The following is a 26,277-nucleotide window of genomic DNA, read 5'->3' as shown; positions in this document are numbered from 1 at the left end:
TATAAATGCAAGTTTTTTTTTAACCAAAGTAGTTTTATCTCTCAAAGAACAGCATTAAATGTATAATTGTAAATAGTAATTCTTTACATGTTTTATGGTATGGGAAAATTTTTAGCATTCAAGTCATTCAGGCTGAAATGTATTTTTAAAAAGTGGAAAGGAATTAGTTGTAGCAACATCAATACAGAATAAATTTAATGTGCTTAGCAACTTTTCACTCTTTCTTAAACATACTTAAACTCTCAACCATATTATTCATTTTGTAGCTCTGTGCCATACTTCCCTGAAATTAACCACATTAAAAATTCATGAAGACCATCAAATACAAGTTTTAATGAGATTTTAGCAGTTTTAAAATTTGCGTGGATGAATACTTTTGTCTACTCACTACACAGAAAACAGGAACATTGAAACGTATCTTTAAAATTGTTAGCTATATTTAAGCTAATTTCCAGTAACTAGATCTGGAAATCTGAAACCAATGATGTTAGTAAATCCAGGCTCAATGATATAATTTGTTCTAATACATGATAAAAATAACTCCTCTTGAACATAATCAAATATTAGCTTCCAGGAATGCTGTGCAACACCTTAAGCACTGCTGGTACACTTCTTCAAAATCTGATTCCTCTCCCTGGAATAAGAAGCAAAAAAAAAAGATAAAACAAAATCTCCAGAACAAACACAAGATGGGATTGAAGAATAAATATGATTCCAATTAAAGCTTTGAGCAATATAAATTTTATATACACAAAAAATAATTTGAAGGTTTTACTTACATAATAAGGATCGTGTATAATATTCTTCTTTTGTGGATCATATGATCCAAGTAATTGTATTTCTGACTTTGGATTGTTTACTTTTCCAGCCAATGATTTTAAAGATCTGCAAATTTATCAAACAAGAGCGAGATTTCTTCCACAAATTTTGAATCGTTTTAATAATAATCACAACAGTAACTAAATTCCTCCACATGGAATTCTGTATACTGCTTAACAAATAGTTAAAAAAAAACTGATAGAAACTTTGATATCAGAAGGATGCATTTTTAAATAACTCCATAATTAGGTCAGAGGAGAAAAAACATTAAAGATAGAAATTATTTCAAGTAAATCATTTACTTATTTAATATGTGACTTTAAGAAAGATATTCTGAAAATATTAGTCATAATTTAAAGATAATGAAATATAAATTTATAATCTATGATTTAAATTGCTAAAAAAAGAGAAAAATACTAAGATAATACTTGAGTAATGGCATATGCATCTAACTATCTGAAATAAAAATGTTAAGACTTCGATATTCTACTCAAATTAGCATTCACGTTAGCTCAGCATCTCTTTTGGAAGCAAGTTCAGTACAATGCTCTCCATTTTGCATTGGTACTAAATAGATAATTTAGTAACTGGTATGACTGCAAAATAATATTAAGCAAAACTAAAGGTGAGTTGTAGTTTCATATTTCTATTTACGATTTGCACAGAGAATGCATCACTAAACTTGTAAAGATTTACCACTATGAGTACTTGCTTCTTTTAGAGTCATAGTCATAAAAATAAAAAAGTACAGCACAGAAACAAGCCCTTTGGCCCACCTAGTCCACGCTGAACTATTTAAACTGCCCAGTTTCATTGACCTGCACCCAGACCATATCCCTCCATATCCCTGCCACCCATGTACCTACCCAAACTTCACTTAAATGTTCAAATCAAACGTGTATGCACCACTTCTGCTGGTAGCTTGTTGCACATTCTCATGACCCTCTGAGTGAAGAAGTTTCCCTTCTTGTTAAAAATTACACCTTATACCCTTAACCCATGACCTCTAGCTGTAGTCCCACCCAACCTCAGTGGAAAATGCCTGCTTGCATTTACCCTATCAACATCCCTCATAATTTTGTAAACCTCTATCAAATATTTCCCCAATCTTCTACATTCCAAGGAATAAAGTCTCGATCTATTCAACCTTTCCTTACAACTCAGGTCCTCCAATCCTGGCAACATACTTATAGATATTTTCTGTATTCTTTCGACCTACAGACAACTCCCACTACTGATTTTTTGTCCCTCAACTACTTCTAATTTCTACCCAGATAGACTTAACATTCTACTCTCTAGACCTTCCTGTGTTTTTATCTTATTGTTTTTTCATGCTGCAATCGATCGGGAGTAATAATTATTTGGTCCTCCTTTACACAAGTTCACTGAAAATAACATTAACCAATTCTGAATTTGAATTATCATCTCTTACTATCACCCTGATCTCAGATTTAACGGTGCTCCACTTTCCGTACCTTCCTGTGTATCCTTCTGTATTACCAAAATTCCCTTGAATATTTAATTCCCAATAATCTCAACACTGCAAACACAATTCTGCAATGCCTCTTTGTACTGATTTGTTCACTAATTCATTGAACTTGTTTCAAATACTACAGAAATTCAGATAATGTCCTTACACTCATTGTCCTTTTCGAATCTAGTAACCTTTGTGTGTTTTACATTCGTCTTTTCTGTGCTTCATTCTGACTTTTTCATTTCTAATTTTTGCTTTGGTCTCTGTCTTTCTGCCTGGATTCCCACCGTCCTGCCATATTAGGTAAAAACCCTAATTAGTGGCAGAGGCCCTCATATGACTCATACAATTTTATAACATCTTGATTAGATCACAGTGGAATGAATATATGCTTGCAGTTCTGGAAGAACATGATTGTACTGATGAAGATGAAGAGGGGTTTCAGCAAGATGTTACCTGGGATGTAATGCTTTAGTTATGAGATGTGATGGATAGTTCGGGTTTGTTTTCATTGGAGCAGAGGAGACCGAGGAAGAGACCTCAGTGTTTTACAAAATTATGAAAGATGTACATAGTAATAGACGTTTCCTCATTGGAACCATAGTTGGGTTGACAGTGAGAAACCAATCCCCATCATTGCGATGTCTAAATCCAGAGGGCCCAAGAAAACAGGGAGGAGGAAAAGTGCAGAAGGGATCTGAGGAAGGAATGTTTTCAACAAGCTGCTGGTAGTAAACTAGAACTCATAGCCGAAGGTAACAGTGGAGTTTCTCAAATACAAGTAGTATCTGAATGAGCACTTGAGTTGCCAAGACATGGAAGCCTATGGATCAAGTACTGGCAAATGGGATTAATATAGGTATTGTGGGCTGAGGGGGCTTTGCTGTATGACCTCTTGGATCTTTGACTCTATGATATAACATTGGGACACTTGAAAATAATCAAGATAATCAGGCAAATGCAAAAGAGCTTTATATAAAGGGAATATGACCTTTTTTGGATTTAATATGTGCTGCAGATGAAGGAAAACTTTTGACAGTTGGATTGCCAAAAGGCAATTGATAGGGTGCTAATGCTGGAAATAAAACCTTGTGGTACAGGAAATAGCATGGATAGAATGTTGGCTGGCATACAACAAAATGAATATTGGCTTTTTCTTGGTTGACAAGATTTAACATGTACGTTACCAAAAGACTGGGACATTAACTTCATATAAATGACTTAGATGAAGGAATAGATATAGCTGCTAAATTTGCAGATAAGAGAAGGATGTTTGTAAATCTAAGGAGTGTATAACAGGATTAAAATAAGTGAGGAGGCAAAGAGTTGGCAAATGAGCCCAATGTGAAATTGATCATTTTGACAAAAGAAATAAAATGGCATACATGACCTAAAGGGTAAGTGATTTCAAAGATCTAAAATGCAGATGGATCTGCTTGCAAGATTTAAAAACTCTAGAGTACAGATTCAGCTTATAATAAAAAAAAAATGGACATTATCATTGATTGCTGGGGATTAAGTACAAATCTTTTGTTGTAAAGGGCATTAATGAGACCACATCCAGAGAAGTGTATAGAATATTGCTTTATTTAATGAACACTGCTAATGTGTTGCAAGCAGTTCAGATAAGGTTTACTAGATTAATACCAAAAATGTGCTGGCTGTCTTTAGATTACAGGTTGGAAAGCCTGGGCCTGTATCCATTGGATTTTAAAAGAGTGAAACTTGATTGAAACATATTAGATCTTTAGGGGTTTTGGCAGGATGTTTTCTACCTGCTTGAGAACTTCGAACCAGGGATCGCAGCTTAAATCAGAATCAGATTTATAATCACCAACATGTGGTCGTGAAATTTGTTAACTTAGCAGTAGCAATTCAATGCAATAAATAACGCACAAGAGAAATAATAATAATAAAGTAAATCATTTGCAGTATACGTACACCGAACAGATTAAAAATCATGCAAAAAAACAGAAACAATACATATTAAAAAGAATAAGATAAGTGACCACTCATTTAAGATAGAGATGAGGTGAATTTTTCTCTCTGACGGTTGTAAGACTTTGTAATTCTCTTCCTCAAGGCAGTGGAAGCAGCATCATTCAATACTTTAAGGCCAAGTTTCATAATAAGATGAGGGGTTACTGGAGTGGGAACTTGCAAAGTTGGAGCTAGAATTAGATCAGTGATCTTATTGAATTGCAAAGTAAGCTCAAGGGCCAAATGGTCAATACCTTATTCTAATATATATTCATCTATCAATTGCAAAAAAATCCATTCTATTATACCAAAGTGAAAATATCAAGTAATTGGGAAAACCACAAGGTGTTTAACTATATTTCCCCCACATTGTCTGAATAAAGAGGGAAAACCAGCCAAATAAGAGTTTCATTTTTAGCGCTTTACAATTGGGCATAGCATGTGATTTTCATTCTATTAGAAAACTTGGGCAACATACTCTACAATATTACATGAAGAATAAGTTATACCATTTAAGAGACCAGAATGGAGTAGTATTCGGAGTTCTACCCAACAAGAAGCCAAATACCAGCATATGAACAATGAAAATAGGTTTTGAGAGGGGATCTAGAGATTATACTTTTTTAAAAATCTAAATAATTCATAAAGCTCCATGTGAACAATAATCCCTTTCACTCCCTCACATTCCTATTTACAAGTTTTGAAATGATTTTAAGGAAATCTTCACAAGTGATTTCCAGATAAGGAAGTTCTACTGTTCAGATATAGTATTGCAAGGAAACTATAACTGTTGGTTATGTACCTATTGTGATTCACAGAGGAAGATAATTGATGTACACAAAGGCTAAATCATTTTATGCCTGGAAATATTTTAACATGACAGGTGTCAAACCTGTTTCAAACTACATCAGCTGCAGAAAATATTATTTGACTCACCTCAAATTGCTTTCATCCATGCAAAGCATAAAATCAAATGTTGCAAAATCATTGTCGGTTACCTAGAATTGAAAAACGTAACGCAAAAGTTTTATTTTAATCATTAGATTATTGCATAATTGAATAATTAACATTTTATTAAAATTACTCAGAAACTATTCTGCTCTGCTGAAATAACCTTTCAATCAGTGATTTACTGTAAGATCATCTCTCATTTCCAAATGATCCAGAGAAAAAAGTACCAACTTGATCAGGTTCCACGAGTCCAGGCAAACAACCTCGTAAATCCCTTCTTCATTTTTTCCAGCTTAATGGCATCTTTTCTATACCAGTATTACCAAAACTGAAAAGAATAATCCAAATTTGTCATTACTAATGTCCTGTTACAATGGCAACATAACTGCCAACTTCCATACTCAGTGCCCTGACTGATGATGCAAACATGACCAGGTGTAGCTGTAATGCCACGTTTACGGAGCTGTGTACTTTTACTTCTAGCTGCCTATGATTTTTTATCATGTGCAGCGAGGTTAAGATGACAGATGATTGCATAACTGAAAAAATGGTGCAGGTCATAGAGATTCAGATTTTTGGGCTAATGGAGTTTCTTCTGGAGCACAGATTATGTATGTAAGAGGGATTGTTGCACCTGAACTTTCAGTAAGCAACATCATAACAGGCAGATTTGCTAGGGAGGTTTTAAAATAGTTTGGCAGGAGAGAGGGGTCTCAGCAGCAGGCAGGCAAATGAGAGGCTTGAAAGTGATACAGGTCAGTGACGAGCAAACTGAATACACAACACAGGCAGAAGCATGCAGGTTGCAAGATAAAACTAATGGATTAAATTTCATTTATTTCAGTACAAGAGACCTGACAGGCAAGGTGGAGGAATTCAGAACAGGGATAGCTACAAAGGACTGGGATGTTATAGCCATTACAGAAATGCAGTTAAGGGAGGACTATGAGAAATACAAAGGGTCGATCTCCTTATTGGTGTGTACTACAGGCCACTAGATACTCAAAGGGAGTTAGAAAAATATATATGTAGGGAGATTGTGGAGAGTTGCAAGAAAAACAGGATTTGGGACTGCTATAATGTTAAGGGCTTCCATGGGGTTGAATTTGTTCAGCATGTTCAGAAGTTTCCTTGGGTAATATATAGAGGGCCAGCTAGGGAAAGGGCACAGGTCAACCTCCTCTTGGGTAATAGGGTGGGGAAAGAGACTGAGATAATATTGGAAGAGTACTTTGGTTAGTTCTTTTTGTTATTAAATAGTTATAGAAAGGAGCAGAACTTTTCCACAAGTTCAGGTTTTAAATTGGAGCAACACAGAATTTGCAAGTATGAGACAGGAACTTGCAAAGGATTAGGTTGTTTATGAGCAAGGAGACCTCCAGCATGTGGGAGTGAGAGCTCAAGTTCTACATGTTCCTACTGGAGTGATGGACAGGGTTGACAAAGTAGGAACACAAGCGATATTGAGACAGTGGCTTGAAAAAATGAGACATGGATTGGGTACAGTCCGGAGCAAATGGTCCGGAGTTTGAATCCAGCCAGCTCCCTTGCATGCTTTCCATCCGTGCTAGGTTGAGCATCGAGCGAGCAACTCAAACTCATATAAAAAAAACTGGAGAATGCTACAGAATCGCCTCATGGTAAGCAATCACCAAAAATATTGGTGCAAAAAGCTTGTCATGACAGCACCCCGATGACTCCACCAGGAGTTAAGGGCCTTCTTCTTCTTTGGATGTGTACAGGGAATGCAAGAGTGTAATGAAGGAAATCAAGATATGGGGGCATGAGACAGCTTTGGCAGAGAAGATTTAAGAACTCAAATAGATTTTTACAGTATATTAAAGACAAAAGAGTAACCAGAGAGAGAATAGAGTACCTGTGAGACAAAAGTGTATATCTATGTGTGGAACCATAGCAAATCATCAAGGTCCTCAATGAATATTTCTCCTCTTTTTTTTTACTGTGGTGTGTCATGACCTCAGCCCCCTCCTTCAAGAGAATCGCAAGATCGCTATTAATTCGGGTCTTGGACCCAGGAAATGAGAGACAATGCCACGGAGTTGACCATTGTTCTTAGAGGCACCTGTGTGAATTGCAACTCTATAGTACGTGCCAGATATCAGGGACATGGACACCCTCGGGCAATGTGGTGTGGGGATGGCCTCACCCTACCTTGATTGACATTTACAAATCTTGCCAGCCATGATAAAAAGGAGACTGCTGGAGGCGGTACTCCAGCGACGCACCAGACGGAGACACCATCGCTCATCGCTCCCGTAAGGACGGGAAGCTGTTCGGGAGCCACGTGTGTTCTGGTTCCCCTAGCTAGGGAATTGAGTGGCTGATAACCCCGAAAAGGATTTCGGACTGACAACGAGGAACTCCCGTTCTCGATCTCACGCTTTGAGTCCAGAAGGATGGCAAGTTTATTTTCTCTATCCAACCCGTGAACACGCAGCGGTCCCTCAAGCGGCAAAAAGCATCCATGAACTGGCGAGACTTTTATATTATAATTGGACAAATTGTTCAACCCCTAGACAACGATAGAGCTCATTTTTGATTGATTATTACTACACCTATGCTTTAGATTGAGTTTTGACAATGTATATGATCTGAATGTTTTGTATTAACCATACGTTTGTGCCCCTTTATAAATAAAACGTTTGAAAATAGTAGCACCAGGCTCAGCGGACCCATCTATCTTTGCTGATAAGTCACCCGGTTACTGGGGAACGTAACAGGTGGAAGACAAAGACTTTGGAACTAGGAAAGTTATTGGGAAAATTTTGGAAAAAACACACATTACAGTAAAGGAGGTGCTCAATGAACTAAAGTGCATGAAGGTAAACAAATTTCTAAAACCTGATCAGGTATATCTAAGAAAACTGATAGTCGTAGATGCTGCCTGGCCTGCTGTGTTCCACCAGCATTTTGTGTGTCTTGTTGTTTGAATTTCCAGCATCTGCAGATTTCCTCGTGATTACAGGATTAAATGGCTTGTCATATATAAAGTGTCTGTGGCCTCTGGGCCTTTATTCTCTTGAACTCAGAAGAATGAGACGGGATGTCATTGAAACCTATCGAATGGTGAAAGGCCTTGATAGATTGGATGTGGAGAAGATTCCTCCTATGGTGGCAGTCTCTAAGACCAGAGGACACTCCTCTGATTAGTGGGGTGTTCTTTTAGAACGGGGATGAGGAGGAAATTCTTTAGACAATGAGTGGGGAATCTGTGGAATTTGTTGCCAAAAGCAGCTGTGGAGACCAATACTTTATGTATATTTAAGGATGAGGATGATAGATTCATGATTGGTCAGGGCATGAAGAGAAATGCGGTGGGGGGGGGTAGGCCAAGAGAAAAATGGATCAGCCATGATGAAATGGCAGAGCAGACTTGATGGGCCAATGGCCTAATTCTGCACTGATATCTTATGGCCTTATGAATCCTGGCTGAGATATTTGCATCATGATTCATCATGGATGAAATGCCAGAAAATTAGAATCAGCTTTGTTATCACTGACACATAGATTTGTTGTTTTGTGGCAGCGGTATAGAACAATATATAAAATTACTATAAGTTATCATGAGAAATATAAAAATAAAATAGTGCAAAAAGAGAACAGAACAGTGTTTGTGGGTTCATGGACCATTGAGAAATCTATGGAAGAGGGGAAGAAGCAGTTCCTAAAACTTTGAGTACGAGTCTTCAGGTCCTGTACCTCCTCCCTGATGGTAGCAATGAGATGAGCAATGTACTGAATGGTGAAGATCCTTAATGATGGGTGCTAACTTCTTCAAACACATCCTCTGCTGATCCGATGCATTGGAGACAGCATACCAGGTGATGATGCAACCAGTCAGAAAGTTCTCTATGGTATAGTAATATAAAAATTTCCTAGTCTTTGGTGACATACAAAATCTTCTCAATCTCGCAATAAAGTACAGACACTTGCTTGCATTCTTCATGATTGCATCAGCATGCTGGGCCCAGAATACCTCCTCTGAGATGTTGATGCCCAGGAACTTGAAGCTGCTCACCCTGCACAATGAGGACTAGTGCGTGTTTTCCTGGCTTCCCCTTTCTGAAGTCCACATCAATTTCTTGATCTTAATGATGTTGCACTCAACCATTCAATGTATCTCACTCCTGTATGGCTCTAAAATTCTGCAATCTGTCATCGGTGAACATATAAATGCTGTTTGAACTGGGTGTAGAGCCATAAAGTCATAGGTTACTACAGTACTTAAAAGGCCATTTGACCCATATAGTCCATGCCATACTATTAATTTGCCTAGACCCATCAAACTGCAGCTGGACCATAGCCCTTTATACACCTCCCATCAATGTAACTATCCAAATGTCTTTTGCTGAAATCGAACCTGCATACATTACTTCTGCTGGCAGCTCCTTTACACTCTCACCGCCCTTTAAGAGAAGATGATTTCCTTCCTGTTCCCCTTAAACATTTAACCTTTCATCCTTAAAATATATCCTCTAGTTCTTGTCCAACCTCAGTTAAAAAAGCCTGCTTGCATTTACCCTATCTATATCCTTCATAATTTTGCATACCTTCATCAAATCTCCCCTCAATCTCCTATGCTCTAGGGAACAAAGTCCAAACTTATTCAACCTTTCCTATAACTCCTTTTTGTTCAGGTCGTACCTCCCCCAGAAGAGGCCCCAATGATCCAAGAATCTGAAGCCCTACCCCCTACACCAGTCTCTCATCCACATGTTAATACACCTGATCATGCTATTGCATTTGTTTAGTGCCCCTTATCTAAGAAAAGATGTGGTATTGGAGCGGGTCTAGAGGAGATTCATGAGAATGATTCCAGGAATGAAAGTGAGACAATGGATGTTGTCTACAAGGAATTAGCAAGGCCTTTGGCAAAGTCCCGCATGGGAAGTTGGTCAAGAAGGTTCAGTCACTTGGCATTCAGGATAAACTGCATTAGACATTGGCTTTGCAGGAGAAGCCAGAAAGTGGCAACAGGTAGTTGCTTCTCTGACTAGAGGTCTGCAACTAGTGGAGTGCCACAGGGATTGGTGCTGGGTCTGGTTTTTGTCATCGATATGAACAATTTGGATGACAATGTCAGAAAATTTGTGGATAACACAAAAACTCCTGGCGTTGTGGACAATGAGGAAGCTATCAAAGCTTGCAGTAGGATCTGGACTAGCTGAAAATGAGCTGCAACATGGCTGATAGAATTTAATGCAAACAAGTATGAAGTGTTGCACATTGTGAGAACAAACCAGAGTAGGACTTGTACACTGAGAAGTGCGGTAGAACAGAGGGATCTGGGAATACAGATCCATAATTCCATGAAAGTGGGACCACAGTTAGATAGGTTCATAAACAGACCATTTGACACATTGGCCTTCATAAATCAAGGTACTTAGTGTAAGATTTGGGGTGTTGTATTGAAGTTGTATAAGTTGTGAAGCCTAATTTGGAGTATTGTGTGCAGTTCTGATTATCTACCTACAGGAAAGCTGTAAATAAGGTTGAAGGAGTGCATAGAAAATTTACAGGGATGTTGCTGGCAGTTGAGGACCTGAACTCAAAGGGGTCCGATATCCTAGCAGGCACATTTAATAGAGCTGTTAGGGAGGGTTTAAACTAATTTGGCAGGGGGATGGGAACCAGAGTGATTGGGTTGAGGAAGGGGAAGACAGAAATAAATCAGAAATAGTGTGCAACAGAGATTATAGAAAGTACAGGCAGGAGATGAGGCTTAATCACAGCCATTGGAATGAGTCACAGTGCAATAGAGCATGGTGCAGTTAAAACAGAAAGGAACAAATATTGGACAGAGAATGTTAAATTTGAATGCTCGCAGCATAAGGAATAAAATGGATGGTCTGGAAATTCAGCTACAGATTGGCAAATATATTGTGGCTATCTCTGAAACTTGGCTGCCATTGGGAGCTGAACGTCCAAGGGTATATGGTTATCATAAAGATAGGTTAGTAGGCAGAGTGGGTGGTGTGGCTCTGTGTTTAAGAAATATTAAATCATTAGAAAGAGATGGCACAGGATTTTAACATGAAAGTGGATTGTGAAAACCCGGTCTGTACTAGACCTCAAGAGAGAGAATTTGTAGAATGTTTAAGGGATGGCTTTTTAGAACAGCTTGTTGTTGAGCCCACTAGGAGATCAGCTGTGCTGGATTGGGTATTGTGCAATGATCCAGAGGTGATAAGAGAGCTTAAGGTCAAGGAACCCTTTGGGAACAGTGATCACAGTGATTTAAGTTCACATTGAAATTTGAGAGGGAAAAAAAAATCCGATGTGTCAGTATTTCAGTGGAATAAAGGAAATTACAATGGCATGAGAGCGAAACTGGCTGAAGTTGACTGGAAAGGGACATTTGCACGAAGGACAGCAAAGCAGCAATGACTGGAGTTTCTGCGAAAAATGAGGGAAGTGCAAGACAGATATATTCCAAATAAGAAGAAATTTTCAAAGGGAAGAACACTACCATGGCTGATAAGTCAGAGCCAAACTAAAAGCAAAAGAGAGGGCATACAAGGAAGCCAGTACTAGTGGGAAGATAGAGGATTGGGAAGCTTTTAAAAACTTGCAGAAGGAAACTAAGAAGGTCATTAGGAAGGCAAAGATGAATTATGAAAGGAAGCTGGCGACTAATATCCAAGAAGATACTAAAAGTTTTTTTAAGTATACAGTCAGCCCTTCTTATCCACGAATTCAGCATCCGCGAATTCAACCAACCACGAATCGTGAAAACCCAGAAGTGCTCTTCCAGTACTTGTTCGAGCATATACAGACTTCCTTTCTTGTCATTATTCCCTAAACAATGCAGTATAACAACTATTTTACATAGCATTTACATTGTATTAGCTGTTAAGTAATCTAGAGATGATTTAAAGTATACAGGAGGATGTGCGTGGGTTATCATCGATTGGGATTGAAAAAAATTGGAAGTTCTTGTGGGACACCACTATTCACAACCCTCCAATCTGAATGTACTCCCTCCACCATGACCCTCTGCCTTCTGCAGGCAAGCCAATTCTGAGTCCACCTGGCCAAACCTCCCTGGATCCCATGCCTTCTGACTTTCTGAATAAACCTACCGTGTGGAACCTTGTCAAATGCCTTACTAAAATCCATGTCGATCACATCCACTGCACTACCCTCATCTATATGTCTGGTCACCTCCTCAAAGAACTCTATCAGGCTTGTTAGGCATGATCTGCCCTTCACAAAACCATGCTGACTGTTCCTGATCAGACCAGAATTCTCTAAATGCCCACAGATCCTATCTCTAAGAATCTTTTCCAACAGATTTCCCACCACAGACGTAAGGCTCACTGGTCTATAATTACCTGGACTATCCTTACTACCTTTTTTGAACAAGGGGACAACATTTGCCTCCCTCCAATCCTCCGGTACCATTCCCGTGGACAACGAGGACATAAAGATCCTAGCCAGAGGTTCAGCAATCTCTTCCCTGGCCTCGTGGAGCAGCCTGGGGAATATTCCATCAGGCCCCAGGGACTTATCCGTCCTAATGTATTTTAACAACTCCAACACCTCCTCTCCCTTAATATCAACATGCTCCAGAACATCAACCTCACTCATATTGTCCTCACCGTCATCAAGTTCCCTTTCAGTGGTGAATACCGAAGTATTCATTGAGGACCTCGCTCACTTCCACAGCCTCCAAGCACATCTTCCCACTTTTATCTCTAATCAGTCCTACCTTCACTCCTGTCATCCTTTTGTTCTTCACATAATTGAAGAATGCCTTGGGGTTTTCCTTTACCCTACTTGCCAAGGCCTTCTCATGCCCCCTTCTTGCTCTTCTCAGCCCCTTCTTAAGCTCCTTTCTTGCTACCCTATATTCCTCAATAGACCCCATCTGATCCTTGCTTCCTAAACCTCGTGTATGCTGCCTTCTTCCACCTGACTAGATTTTCCACTTCACTTGTTAACCATGGTTCCTTCACCCTACCATTCTTTATCTTCCTCACCGGGACAAATTTATCCCTAACATCCTACAAGAGATTCTTAAACATCGACCACTTGTCCATTGTACATTTCCCTGCAAAAACATCATCCCAATTCACACCTGCAAGTTCTAGCCTTATAGCCTCATAATTTGCCATTCCCCAATTAAAAATTTTCCTATCCTCTCTGATTCTATCCTTTTCCATGATAATGCTAAAGGTCAGGGAGCGGTGATCACTGTCCCCCAGATGCTCACCCACTAACAGACCTGTGACCTGACCCAGTTTGTTACCTAATACTAGATCTAGTATGGCATTCCCCCTAGTCGGTCTGTCAACATACTGTGATAGGCCATCCTGGACACACTTAACAAACTCTGCCCCATCTAAACCCTTGGAACTAATCAAGTGCCAATCAATATTAGGGAATTTAAAGTTACCCATGATAACAACCCTGTTATTTTTGTACCTTTCCAAAATCTGCCTCCCAATCTGCTCCTCGGTATCTCTGCTGCTACCAGGGGGCCTATAGAATACCCCCAGTAGAGTAACTGCTCCCTTCCTGCTCCTGACTTCCACCCATACTGACTCAAAAGAGGATCCTGCTACATTACCCACCTTTTCTGCAGCTGTAATAGTATCCCTGACCAGTAATGCCACCCCTCCTCCCCTTTTCCCTCCTCTCTATCCCTTTTAAAGCACTGAAATCCATGAATTCCTGAAGGTTAACCTCCAGGTTGAGTCGGTTGGGAAGATGGTGAATGCAATGTTGGCGTTCATTTCTACAGGTACAGAATATAAGAGCAGGGATGTGATGTTGAGGCTCTGTAAGGCACGCGTGAGACCACACTTGAAGTACTGTGTGCAGCTTTGGGCTCCTTATTTTAGAAAGGATATACTGACGTTGGAGAGGGTTCAGAGAAGATTCACGCAAATGATTCCAGAAATGAAAGGTTACCATACGAGGAACCTCTGGCAGCTCTTGGGCTGTATCCCCTGGAGTTCAGGAGAATGAGGAGGATCGCAGAGAAACATTCCAAATGTTAAGAGGTCTGAACAGATTAGATATGGCCAAGTTATTTCCCATGGTAGGGGAGTCTAGGACAAGAGGGCAGGACTTCAGGATTGAAGGATGTCCATTTAGAACAGAGATGCGGAGAAATTACTTTAGTCAGAGGGTGATAAATCTGTGGAATTTGTTGCCACGAGCAGCTGTAGAGGCCAAGTAAGTGGGTGCACTTAAGGCAGAGATAGATAGGTTCTTGATTAGCCAGGACATCAAAGGGTATCGGGAGAAAGCAGGGGAGTGGGGATGACTGGAAGAATTGGATCAGTGCATGATTGAATGGCAGAGCAGACTCAATGGGCCTAATGGCCTACTTCAGCTACTATTTCTTATGGTCAGGAAGTCTAGGACAAGCAGGCACAGCCTCAGGATAGAGGGACATCAATTTAAAACAGAGATGTGGAGAAATTTCTTTAAACCAGAGGGAATGGGGAATTTGTTATCACAGGTAGCTGTGGAGGCGAGATCATTGTGTTTACTTAAGGCAGAGATTGATAGTTTCTTGATTGGATATGGCATCAAAGGTTATGGGAGAAGGCTGGGGAGTGGGGCTGAGGAGGGGAAAGAAAGGATCAGCAATGAACGAATGACAGAGCAGACTTGATGGGCCGAATTGCCTATTTCTGCTCCTATGTTTTATGGTCTAAACTATGTACATGTATCCTGTGATCTAGCTCTTCTGAAATACTCAATGGGGTCTTGCCATTCACTGTGTATTGTCCTGGTCTGCTTTAACTTCGCAAAATGTATCACTTCACACTTCTATGAATTAATTTCCCATTCGCTTTGCTTTCTTTCCCAGTTGATCTGGAACCTTAGACAACCATTTTCACTGTCTGCAATATGACTAATCATTGTGTCATTTGCAAACTTATTAATTATGCCACCTAAATTCTCTTCTAAACCATTAAAATGTATGACAAAAAATACAGGACACAATATTGGGACCAGTGATACTACTTACAAGTCTTCAATCTGAAAAGTCGATTTTGTATTCAAATGCCATCTCAGTTTGGACCCCATGTTATCTATTCTCTGGACCAGCCTACCATACAGGACCTTTCAGCGAACACTGTAGATGTCGACTATGCTCGTCAATCCTCTCAGACACCTCAAAAAATTATGAGATGAGCTCCCATAATCAAAACTATGTTGATCATCCCTAATCAGTCCTTGCCCTTTCAAATGCATATAAATCCTATCGCTCAGAAATCCTTCCGGTAACATTCCCATTATCGGCCTGTAGTTCCTTTTAAAGAAAGTTATAACATTAGCTGCCCTGCAAACTTTTGGTAATCCAACCCATGCCTAATGAAGATATAAATATCTCTGCCAGTGCCCCAGCAATCCCTTTCTTTGCTTCTCAGAATAGCTTGGAATGCACCGAATCATACCCTGGGGATATATCCAACTTAATGTACTTGATAACCTACAACACTTCCTCATTCATAATGTTGCTATATTAAGTTTCAAAGTTCAAAGTATATTTATCATCAAAGTACACAGTACGTTACCATATACTACCTTGGGATTCATTTTCTTGCATGCATTTATGAAAAAATACAACAAAATTTTACAAAAAAAACTATATATAAAGCAAAGACTGATAAACAACAAATATGCAAATTGAAGGCAAACCATACAAATAAATATACTGCAAACATGAGTTCCCAAGAACCCTTAAAACTGATTCTCTAGGTAGTAGAATCAATTCAGAGTAGTGGTAAATGAAGTTATCCACACCAGTTCAGTAGCCTGATGGTCATAGGGTAATAATTGTTCTAGAACCTGGTGGTTTGCAAACCAAGGCTTTTGCACCTCCTGCCTATTGATGGTCGTGAGAAGAGGGCATGGGCTGGATAATGCGGGTCTTCGGCCCAAAGACTACTGATGGAACAACACACACAAAATGCTGGTGGAACACAGCAGGCCAGGCAGCATCTATAAGGAGAAGCACTGTCTGATGAAGGGTCTCGGCCCGAAACGTCGACAGTGCTTCTCCTTATAAATGCTGCCTGGCCTGCCGTGTTCCACCAGCATTTTGTGTGTGTTGTTTGAATTTCCAGCATCTGCAAATTTCCTCGTGTTGACTATTGATGGATGCTGCTTTCTTGTGGTAGTGTTCCATATAAATGTATTGTCAAACTTAAATTCGGCATTGGAGCTGTACTTAGCCACAAAATCATAAGTGAGTTGAGCAGGGGGCTAGCACAGGTCCGATGGCAAGTGTGGAGGAGATGTTGAATAAGAGTTTGAAGATGTTCGTAAACATTCCAGCCAGTTGACTAGTACTCAGCCAGGTACACCATCTGGGCCTGGAGCCTTCCATGTTTTCACTCTCCTGAAGGATGCTCTTATATTGGTCACAAGGAATGAAATCACAAGCTCATTGGGTAATCAAGACTTCAAGTCCTTTTCAACTTTGTGAAGCTCACCTAACCAATAATCTCATGATTAAAATAAAGTGAATGAGATAAAAACTTGCTCTTTCAGTCTACCTCATTACTACCCTTGCACCTTATTTGGCTACCTGCAATGTGCTTTCCTCATAACTGTAATACTATTTTCTATGTTCTGTTATTGTTTTCCTTTTTACTACCTTGAGGTACTTAGGCCGGGTTATGACAGAACGGTACCCTCCACCTACAAGGTTTAGCTCAAATGTGATGCTGAATTAAACTAAATTTCTTCTGCCTGTATATTATCAATATTCACTACCTTCATGGCACTATCCAATAGCCTCTCTTAAACATCATCATTATATCTGCCTTCACCATGCTCCAGACACTTACCACTCACTTCATGTGGGGGAAAAAAATTGCTCTGCACATCTCCTTCAGAATTTCCCCTCTCATCTGAGATAGCATGATAGTATAGTGGTTAGCGTATTGCTATAACTGCACCAGTGACCCAGTTTCAATTCTGCCACTGTCGGTAGGGAGTTTGTACGTACTAATCGTGACTGTGGGGTTCCTCCCACATTCTAAATGACATTTGGGTTAGTAGGTTAATTGGTATAATTGGATGGTGCAGGCTCATTGGTCCAGAAAGACCTATTACTGTGCTGTTTCTCTGAGTAAAGTAAACATTAAATACATGTCCTCTAGTACTTGACATTCCTAATCCTGGAAAGAGTTTTTTTTTAACTCTCTAACCTGTCTATGCATCTAATAATCTTATAAACCTTCTATCAAGTCTCCCCTCAGCATCTGACCCAGCAGAGAAAGGAAAATAAGTTCACCCAACATCTCCTTTGAGCTCATACCATCTAATCCATGCAGCATCCCTGTAATAAGCACAAGAGAATCTGTACATGCTGGAAATCCAGAGTAACAGACACAAAAATCAACAGGTCATGCAGCATCTATGGAAAGGAATAAGAAGTCAATGTCTTGGGACAAGACTTAAAAGTCGCAATGAAAGGTCTCTGCCCGAAACATCGTGTTTATTCCTCTCCATTGATGCTGCCTGACCTAATGAGTCCTCCAGCATTTACTGTGTATTACTCAGCATCCTTGGAAACATCTTTTGCACCCTTTTCAGAGCTACCCATAATGAGGTGATCAGAAATGCTCAAAATATTTCTAAGTGCATACTAACTAAAGTTATATACATCTGCAACATAATTTCCTGACTGTTATACTTCAGGTACCAACCAATGATCTGTTTAGATGGCATGAAAAAAAAGATTTTCATTGCATCTCAGTAATAATAAAGCAAATACCAAAATAATTCAGTAATTATAACCATCAGACTTTCATAATTTTTAGGGAAGTTCAATGCTCAGGTTTTTTCTCTACCCTTGCCATAAATCAAACAAATACATTGAAAAGTTGGGAAGGAAGTAAAGTCCAGATTGAGAAAGTATGGGGTTTTGTGTACGGGTATTAGAAATGTCGCCACATGCTTCACTACAATCTGATGTTGAAATACATATAGAATCAAACTGGTGCAGGATTGGAGATCTCATTCATTTCAACGAGAGTGCTCAGCCTGTGGATGCATATTATTTTTGTATACAGTGACATCACTTTAATATTAAAAAGGTTCTGTGCATTTAAATTAATTATTAAAATAATACTGCTATAAACTTTAATAGTTTAGGTGTCTTTAAATATCATAGATATTCAAAACATTTTAACATCCTTAACAGATTTGACAAGGGTCCACAGTTTTGTCTTCAGGCAGAACCTAAGAACCTAACTGGGCGTGGGACCTACTTGCGATCAAGTCCTTGTCGCCCAACTCAAAGATCAGTGAGATGGGTTCCCCATACCCTTACAGAAGCATGGTCAGCAGGCTGAGCACAGGAAAATCTGGTCCACTGCTTTACCAACAGTTAATTACATGCCACTGACCAAAAGAAATAGGATCTAGGTTCATGGAGAATTGTGCCTATTGTGCCCTTTGTTAATTTCAACACAATATTTGCAAAGCGAATGCTGTCAAATGCAGCGCACAACCTGGAGCAGGAATTACTTAACCATCCCCTAACCTAATGCAATAACACTTTTATTTCAAATCTCAGAGGAAATTCATTACCTTAGATTGTAATCAGTTTTAAATAAATAAACAAGTCACTGGGCAAGACCAGCTGACCCATTAGTATGTGCTCATATTTCAAGTCGAAAGGATAGTAACTTGGCGAAAGCATACACTGATTGCTGAAGCTGTGCCTTCCAGTTTACCCTGGATGTTACTGCATCCTAATAAAATCCCCGGCCCATAAGTTGGCAGATGTCTGCTACCACCAGCAAAATTGCCACGGTCAGTTGGCAACAGTAGAAGCAAATTGGAGCTAAATTTTAGGTGCACTGGAATTTAAGATTGTATATTACATAAACCATCAGATTCAAAATCAGGTTTATAACAAGACAATAAGACTACAATATATACGAGCAGAAGTAGGCCATTTGGCCCATTGAGTCTGCTCTGCCATTTCATCATGGCTGACCCAATTTTCCTCTCAGCCCCAATCTCCAGCCTCCCCTCTCCCATAACCCTTCATGCACTGACCAATTAAGAATGTACTCAAGTGTGTGGCTAGGCAGAGATCAACCACCATCTATAAATTTGCTGATGACACAACTGTTGATAGCAGAATTTCAAATGCTGACGACGAGGTGTACAGGAGTGATAGATGGGCTGGCTGAATGCTGTCACAACAACTTGACACCAGTAAGACCAAGGAACTGATTGTGGACTTCAGGAAGAGGAAGTTGGGAGAATACAGACCAGTCCTCATTGAGGGGTCAGCAGTTTCAAGTTCTTGGTTGTCAACATCTCAGAGGATCTATCCTCGGCCCAACATATTGATGCTGTCATGAAGGAGTCATGCCAATGGGCCTTATCAACACCATTAGTAGTTTGAGGATATTTTGTATGTCATCAAAGACTCTAACAAACTTCTACAGATGTACTGTGAAGAACATTCGAAGTGGTTACATCACCATCTGGTACGGAGGCTCCAACACACAGGACTGAAAAACAGGGTTGTAGATACAGTCAGCTTCATCATGAGCACGAGCTTCCATCAAAAAGGCAGCATCCATCATTTGAGATCCTCACTATCCAGGACATGCCCTTTTCTCAGAGAATGGGTACAGGACATTAAGGATGCACACTCCATGTTTTAGGACAGCTTCTTTTCCTTCACCATCAGATTTCTGAATGGACCATGAATCTATGAACATGTTCACTATTTTTCTCTCTTTTAGCACCATTTATTTGAAAGATGGAATATAGTGTCATGCACTTTAGTAGAAGGAACAAAAACTTAGATTATTTTCTAAAAGGGCAGAAAATTTAAAAATCTGAGATGCAAAAAAAAACTTGGGAGACCTCGTGCAAACCTTGTCAGCCACTGTTCTAAAAGTGCCACATGAATTGTCTCGTGACAGCAGGTGTCAGTGGTGGCCCAAGTCATGCATAAATTTTGTATGTCATGGCAACCCACATATGAGGGCATGTAAGGAAAGGTTGAAAAAAAATCTAAGTTTATATTCTTTTGGAGTAGTGAAGGCTGAGGGGAAATCTGATAGAAGTTTATAAAATTATGAGAAGTTTATATGTTATGCTGGTATTTCCCACCAATTCCCCCCCCCCCTCCCCCCCCATCAGGTCAAACTGTCTAATACTAGAGGGGAAAAGTTCAAAAGATGATGTTGTGGGTGCCTGGAATGAGGTGCCAGGGGAAGGCAGATATGATAGATGCATTTCAGTGGTTCTTGGACTGGAACATGAATATGAAGAGAAAGGAAAGATATAAACCATGCTCAGGCAGAAGGGATGAGTTGTCATTAGCTTCATTAGTTTGGCACAACATCATGGGCCAAAGGGCTTGTTCTTGTGCTGCACAGTTCTAATGTTTTAATTCCTACTTTTTAAAGAAACGGATAAAATTACAAAAGGTAAATCCTTAAATTTCTTGGGTGTGTATTGATTTCTATTGCCTGGAGATTCATCACTAGAGGGCCATGTTAAAAAACTGCAGCTATACATTTTCTCAGCTTATAAAATTCTATTTTATTCCAGACCCAAACTTTACTGGCGTAGAACTTAGTCTCTGTAAATACTGCCAACATTGGGAGCATTTGAGAATATCAATTTATTCATTTAACTTATCAGGAAGAGTTGGGAGAAAAATGTAAGTGTTTAAATATAAATTTAAAACTATTACAGATCTACCCATTTCCAATTTTTAACATGGGTATACAACAAATAAGATAAATCTTTATTTATCCTGAGATTATTGTTGCAAAGATGCTCAGTCAGAAATATATACTTTAAGATACAAAATGTAAGCATTGAAGTATGAAAAAGAAAACTAAATGTGTATTAAGAAGTAATAGTGCAAAATACAAATGTGTGATGAAACCATATGCTTATATACTTGAGGAGGAGGAGTTGTTAAGTATTATAGCCACAGAGAGAAAGGATCTCCAGTGGCATTCAGTGGTGTACCTCAGTGGAATCAGTCTGTTACTAAAGATGCTCTTCTGTTTGTCCAGCATGTCATGGAGGGGGTGAGAGGGATTGTCCATTATGTTCCACAGCTTCTGCAGCATCCTCCTCTCGGACACAACCATCAGGGAATTTATTTCCACCCCCAGAACAGAACTAGCCTTCCTTACTAGTTTCTCGATCTTATTGGGTTCAGCTGCTCTCACCCGGCTACCCTAGCAGACTATAGCGCAGAATAGAATGCTGGCCATCACTGAATCATTGAACATCTGCAGCATGGTACTGCAGACATTGAATGACTGGAGCCTCCTCAGGCAAGTACAGTCATCTCTGTCCCTTCTTGTACAGAGCCCTCAAATTTTTAGTCCTTCTCCAACTCCCAGAAATATTAGGATCAACTACTACATCACTGGCTTTTTTCCCCCAATTCTGTATAAGTGTTCATGAAGCAGAAAGGTTTGATTTTTAAAATTTGTCACATGTACATTGAAATATTGGAACATACAGTGAAATATATCATTTGCATCAATGGCCAAACTATTGATTAAAAATCCTTGTGCTCAATAATAGAAATATCATGCAACAGTTCTAACACTAAAGTCTGTTTCCATTATTAAAAATTTACCTTCATTTACCAAAGTAAGTTGTATTGGCATCCTTTTTCTTGTTGCAAGATTCCCCTCCCCCCAAAAAACCTCATTATCAGTGTACACTTGTGATTCACATTAACCGTTTTAAGATTGTTGCTGCATCACTGAGAGATGTAAATATAATAGTCACCTTTTAATTAGATTTAAATCTTAAGCACACATTCATATACAGTATGTTCAAGAATAAACTACAGAACCGATATATTACTCAGCTGACACAATACATATTAACCAGCATTACACATGCACATTTTTTGTTTTATGTCAGCACATTTAAAATTTACCAAAGACTTAGTGGTATTAAATAGCCAAGGTTACAATTTACATTATTTGTTACAGAACACATATTTGAAAACAAAAATTAAGTTGAAATAGGCTGGTTGGTCTACCTGTCTTGCCTTATGTGTTGTCTCAATGCCATACTGTCTTAAACAGTTTAAAGCCCTTGAATCTGGGGACTTCCCAGCATTGATGTCAGCTACACCAGCACTGTCTATCATCCACTGTAATAAGAAAAAAATTTGATAGCCCACAATAAAACAAATAAAACTAGTATACAGTACCTGCCTGGCAATGTGATTCGTGGTAACATCATGCTTCCTCAGACACCTTTGGCTCCGTGGGTCAACCGGATTTCCTATTTCATACGTTGAGGTTGCAGCACTGTCTATTTTCCACTGGAAGAAACACAAGTGCCATGCTGTTTGTTCCCCCCATGCAGTCAGTAAAAAATTATTATATTAAAGCCACACTGTTAAGATCATAAATCGGTACTAACTTCCACTTTCTATAGTGAAACTTCAACATACTCTTGTGATGAAGCTTCACTGATCTGCAATGCTACCTTCCTTTATCTCTGGAGGATTTCCAGCATGTTATATCTTTACATCAAATATTTATTAGCAACTTAAATGTTTGGAAATCGTTTCCATTTAAAAGCAAGAGTACTGAGTTTCCACTATTTGTCGAGGATTTCTCTTACTGTGGACTCATGAACACTCGGGTTTTTTGAAATGCTTTTATAGCCTTTTCCAGCTTCATGCATCTCTACAGTTCTTCTTTTAAGGTCCTCTGAGAGTTGTTTTGATTGAGGCATGGTGCACATAAAAAGATCCTCCTTGAGGAGAGCAGGCTCTGACAGTAACCTGGCTTTGTGGGTCTTTTTATAGGACAAAACACCTCTACAACCCACACCTCCAATCTCATCTCATTGATTTGAACACCTGATTTCAAATAGCTTTTGTAGAATGCATACTACAGAGATTCACATACATTGTCCAACAAACATAGAATATTGGATCATTTTCTCAATAAATAAATGAGCAGTATAATGTTTTTTTCCATGTTATTTATTTAATTGGGTTCTCTATCTAGTTTTTGGACTTGCGTGAAGATCTAATCATATTTATGCAGAAATAGAGAAAATTCTATAGTGTTTACAAACTTTCGAGCACCACTGTATATATACCTCCATTCTATAAAGTAGCAACAGAAAAGTTTCATATGGTCATTAAAAGTAAAAAATTCTTATGCTTATTTCTAGAGGTAAGTAATATAAAGGGCAAGATCATGTCAATTTATGCACATCCTTGCATGAGAGAATACAGTGCATTGTTTCAAGCTTCAAAATAAACATGGAATATTAAAGCACTAAGTCAAGAGGAAAAGATTTACATGGGCCTTATTTAAATTGGGATAATGCAGCTCTGATGAAGGAATAAAAAGGTTATAAAATAATGTACCCAAGCTAAATTGAACTTTGATAACCTATGCACATGAGCAAATGCAGATAAAGTAGGCATAAACTTAATTCGGGAAAATCGATTTACCAAGATTTTTTGTTTTTTCTTAAGGATGACGAGGAAATAAAACTCATACATCACTTTGGAATATCTAAAGTAAATAGCATAGACCATGAGAATGATGCAGTCATGAGAATGAACTGGAAAGTAGAATACATTTGAAAGTAATGAGAGTGAAGGGGGAAGCTCTGCTAAACTTGGGTTAACTGTCAATGCTAAGGATTCTTTGCAAGAATTATTGCAAAATAATAAATAACGGTTGAATTAAGATTCGTTATACGTGTATCAATTTTTCTTTACATTCTCATCAGAATTAGAATGAAGGTTATGTGAAAACTTTAATATTTTATTCCATAAGAACAAATGGAACCGGAAGCATTGCAAGTAACTATTTGTTATTGATCAAATTATTGTAGTTCCAGCAAAATTGAGACAGTACAAAAATTATATAACGCAGTTAGCGGCAGATATTTAGTTTGCTAGCTTAGCTTTGTGGGGTGACTGGTTTAGAGATTAAATGGGTTAGTGAATAATTTTGATGACAAAGAGATGGAATAACTTACTTTATTTATTACTCCCTGATCTGTTGCCAGCTTCCTGAAGATAGCTTCAGCAATTGGAGATCGACAAATATTGCCTTAAAAAATTAAAAATTTAAAATTAAAGCAACAATTTTTGCTCATTTTATTAGTTACTGCAGCTCTACAATGATCTACAATTGATTTAATTCAACCCCTCCTAAGATCACTAAGGTCATAAGACACAGGAGCAGAATTAGGCCATTCAGCCATTGGGTCTGCTCCATCACAGCAAATTTATTATCCCTCTCAGTTCTATTCTCCTGCCTTCTCCCTGTAACCTTTGACACTCTTACCTATCAATTTCTGCTTTAAATACACATGATCACTTGACCTCCACAGCCATTCATGACAATTAATTCCACAGATTTGCCACCTTCCAGCAGAAGCGAGCCCTCCTCATCTCTATTTTAGCAGGGCTAGCCCTAAACTCCTCTGAAAACATCCTCTCCACGTCTGCTCCATCTGTGCCTTTCAATATTTGATAGGTTTTTAATGAGGTTCCCACTCACTCTTCTAAACTCCAGTGAGTACAGGCACAAAGTGATCAAAAACTCCTGATACGTTAAACCTTTCATTCCCACGATCATTCTCATGAGCCTCCTCTGGATCCCTTCACCCCCTCAAAAGACAGTCCACCCTTTTATAGGTAATGTGCCCAAAACTATTCACAATACACTCAGTCCACTGCTGTTCACTCTGTTGATCCACGACTGTGCAGCAACACACAGCTCGAACCATATCATCAAGTTCGCTGATGACACAACCATGGTGGGTCTCATCAGCAAGAACGACGAGTCAGCTTACAGAGGAGTTGCAGTGGTTAACGGACTGGTGCAGAGCCAACAACCTGTATCTTAATGTGAACAAGACAAAAGAGATGGTTGTTGACTTCAGGAGGGCACGAAGCGACCACTCCCGCTGAACATCGATGGCTCCTCAGTAGAGATCGTAAAGAGCACCAAATTTCTTGGTGTTCATCTGATGGAGAATCTCACCTGCTCCCTCAACATCAGCTCCACAGCAAAGAAAGCTCAGCAGCGTCTCTACCTTCTGCGAAGGCTGAGGAAAGTCCATCTCCCACCCCCCATCCTCATCACATTCTACAGGGGTTGTATTGAGAGCATCCTGAGCAACTGCATCACTGCCTGGTTCGGAAATTGCACCATCTCGGATTGCAAGACCCTGCAGCGGATAGTGAGGTCAGCTGAGAAGATCATCGGGGTCTCCCTTCCAGCCATCACGGACATTTACACTACACGCTGCATCCGCAAAGCAAACAGCATTATGAAGGACTCCATGCACCCCTCATACAATCTCTTCTCCCTCCTGCCATCTGGGAAAAGGCTCCGAAGCATTTGGGCTCTCACGAACAGATGATGTAACAGTTTCTTCCCCGAAGCTATCAGACTCCTCAATACCCAGAGCATGGATTGACACCTTACTGCCCTATTGTCCTGTTTATTATTTATTGTAATGCCTGCACTGTTTTTGTGCACTTTACGCAATCCTATGTAGGTGTGTAGTCTAGTGTAGCTTTCTCTGGGTTTTTTTTTAACGTAGTTCAGTCTAGTTTTTGTACTGTGTCATGTAACACCATGATCCTGAAAAACGTTGTCTCATTTTTACTATGTAGTGTACCAGCAGTTATGGTTGAAATGACAATAAAAGTGACTTGATTTGACAAAATACTGGAGAAACTCAGCAGGCCAGGAAAAAGTACAATCATTGTTTCGGGCCAAAATCCTTCCGCAGGATTGGAGAAAAGAAGCTGAGGAGTAGATGGGGGTGGGGGGGGGGGGGGAAGAAGGGGAGAGGGAACCACTAGGTGATAGGTGAAACCTGGAGGGGAAAGATGAAGCAGAGGGCTGGGAAGTTGATTGGTGAAAGAGACAAAAGGCCATGGAAGAAAGAAAAAGGGGAAGAAGCACCAGAGGGAGCCAATGCGTGGTGAGAGAGGAAAAAGGGGGATGGCAAATGGAGGGGGAGGGGTTTGGGGGGCATCACTGGAAGTT

The 26,277-nt window shown here is 39.4% G+C and overlaps 1 protein-coding gene across 2 annotated transcripts in view; it reads right to left on the bottom strand.

Moving 5' to 3' along the window:
- Window positions 1-313: 313 nt before the first annotated feature.
- Window positions 314-26,277, bottom strand: part of acp1 (acid phosphatase 1) — a 37,810-nt gene continuing 11,846 nt past the window's right edge. Inside the window, exons 2-6 of one of the 2 annotated variants that reach the window (XM_073056795.1) lie at window positions 24,248-24,321; window positions 22,272-22,385; window positions 5,210-5,271; window positions 780-885; window positions 314-634 (exon numbers count right to left, since the gene is read on the bottom strand). In XM_073056795.1, the coding sequence (XP_072912896.1) occupies window positions 557-634; window positions 780-885; window positions 5,210-5,271; window positions 22,272-22,385; window positions 24,248-24,321 (434 nt within the window). In that variant the 3' untranslated portion in view covers window positions 314-556. Of the gene's footprint in view, window positions 635-779; window positions 886-5,209; window positions 5,272-22,271; window positions 22,386-22,445; window positions 22,560-24,247; window positions 24,322-26,277 lie in introns of both variants that reach the window. The other variant, XM_073056794.1, reaches the window with a different exon arrangement.

Source organism: Hemitrygon akajei, chromosome 9, assembly GCF_048418815.1.
Source record: "Hemitrygon akajei chromosome 9, sHemAka1.3, whole genome shotgun sequence".
In the NCBI taxonomy this organism is placed as follows: Eukaryota; Metazoa; Chordata; class Chondrichthyes; order Myliobatiformes; family Dasyatidae; genus Hemitrygon; species Hemitrygon akajei.
Note: the sequence above shows the minus strand (reverse complement) of the source record. Positions and strands in the feature narration are given on the sequence as shown.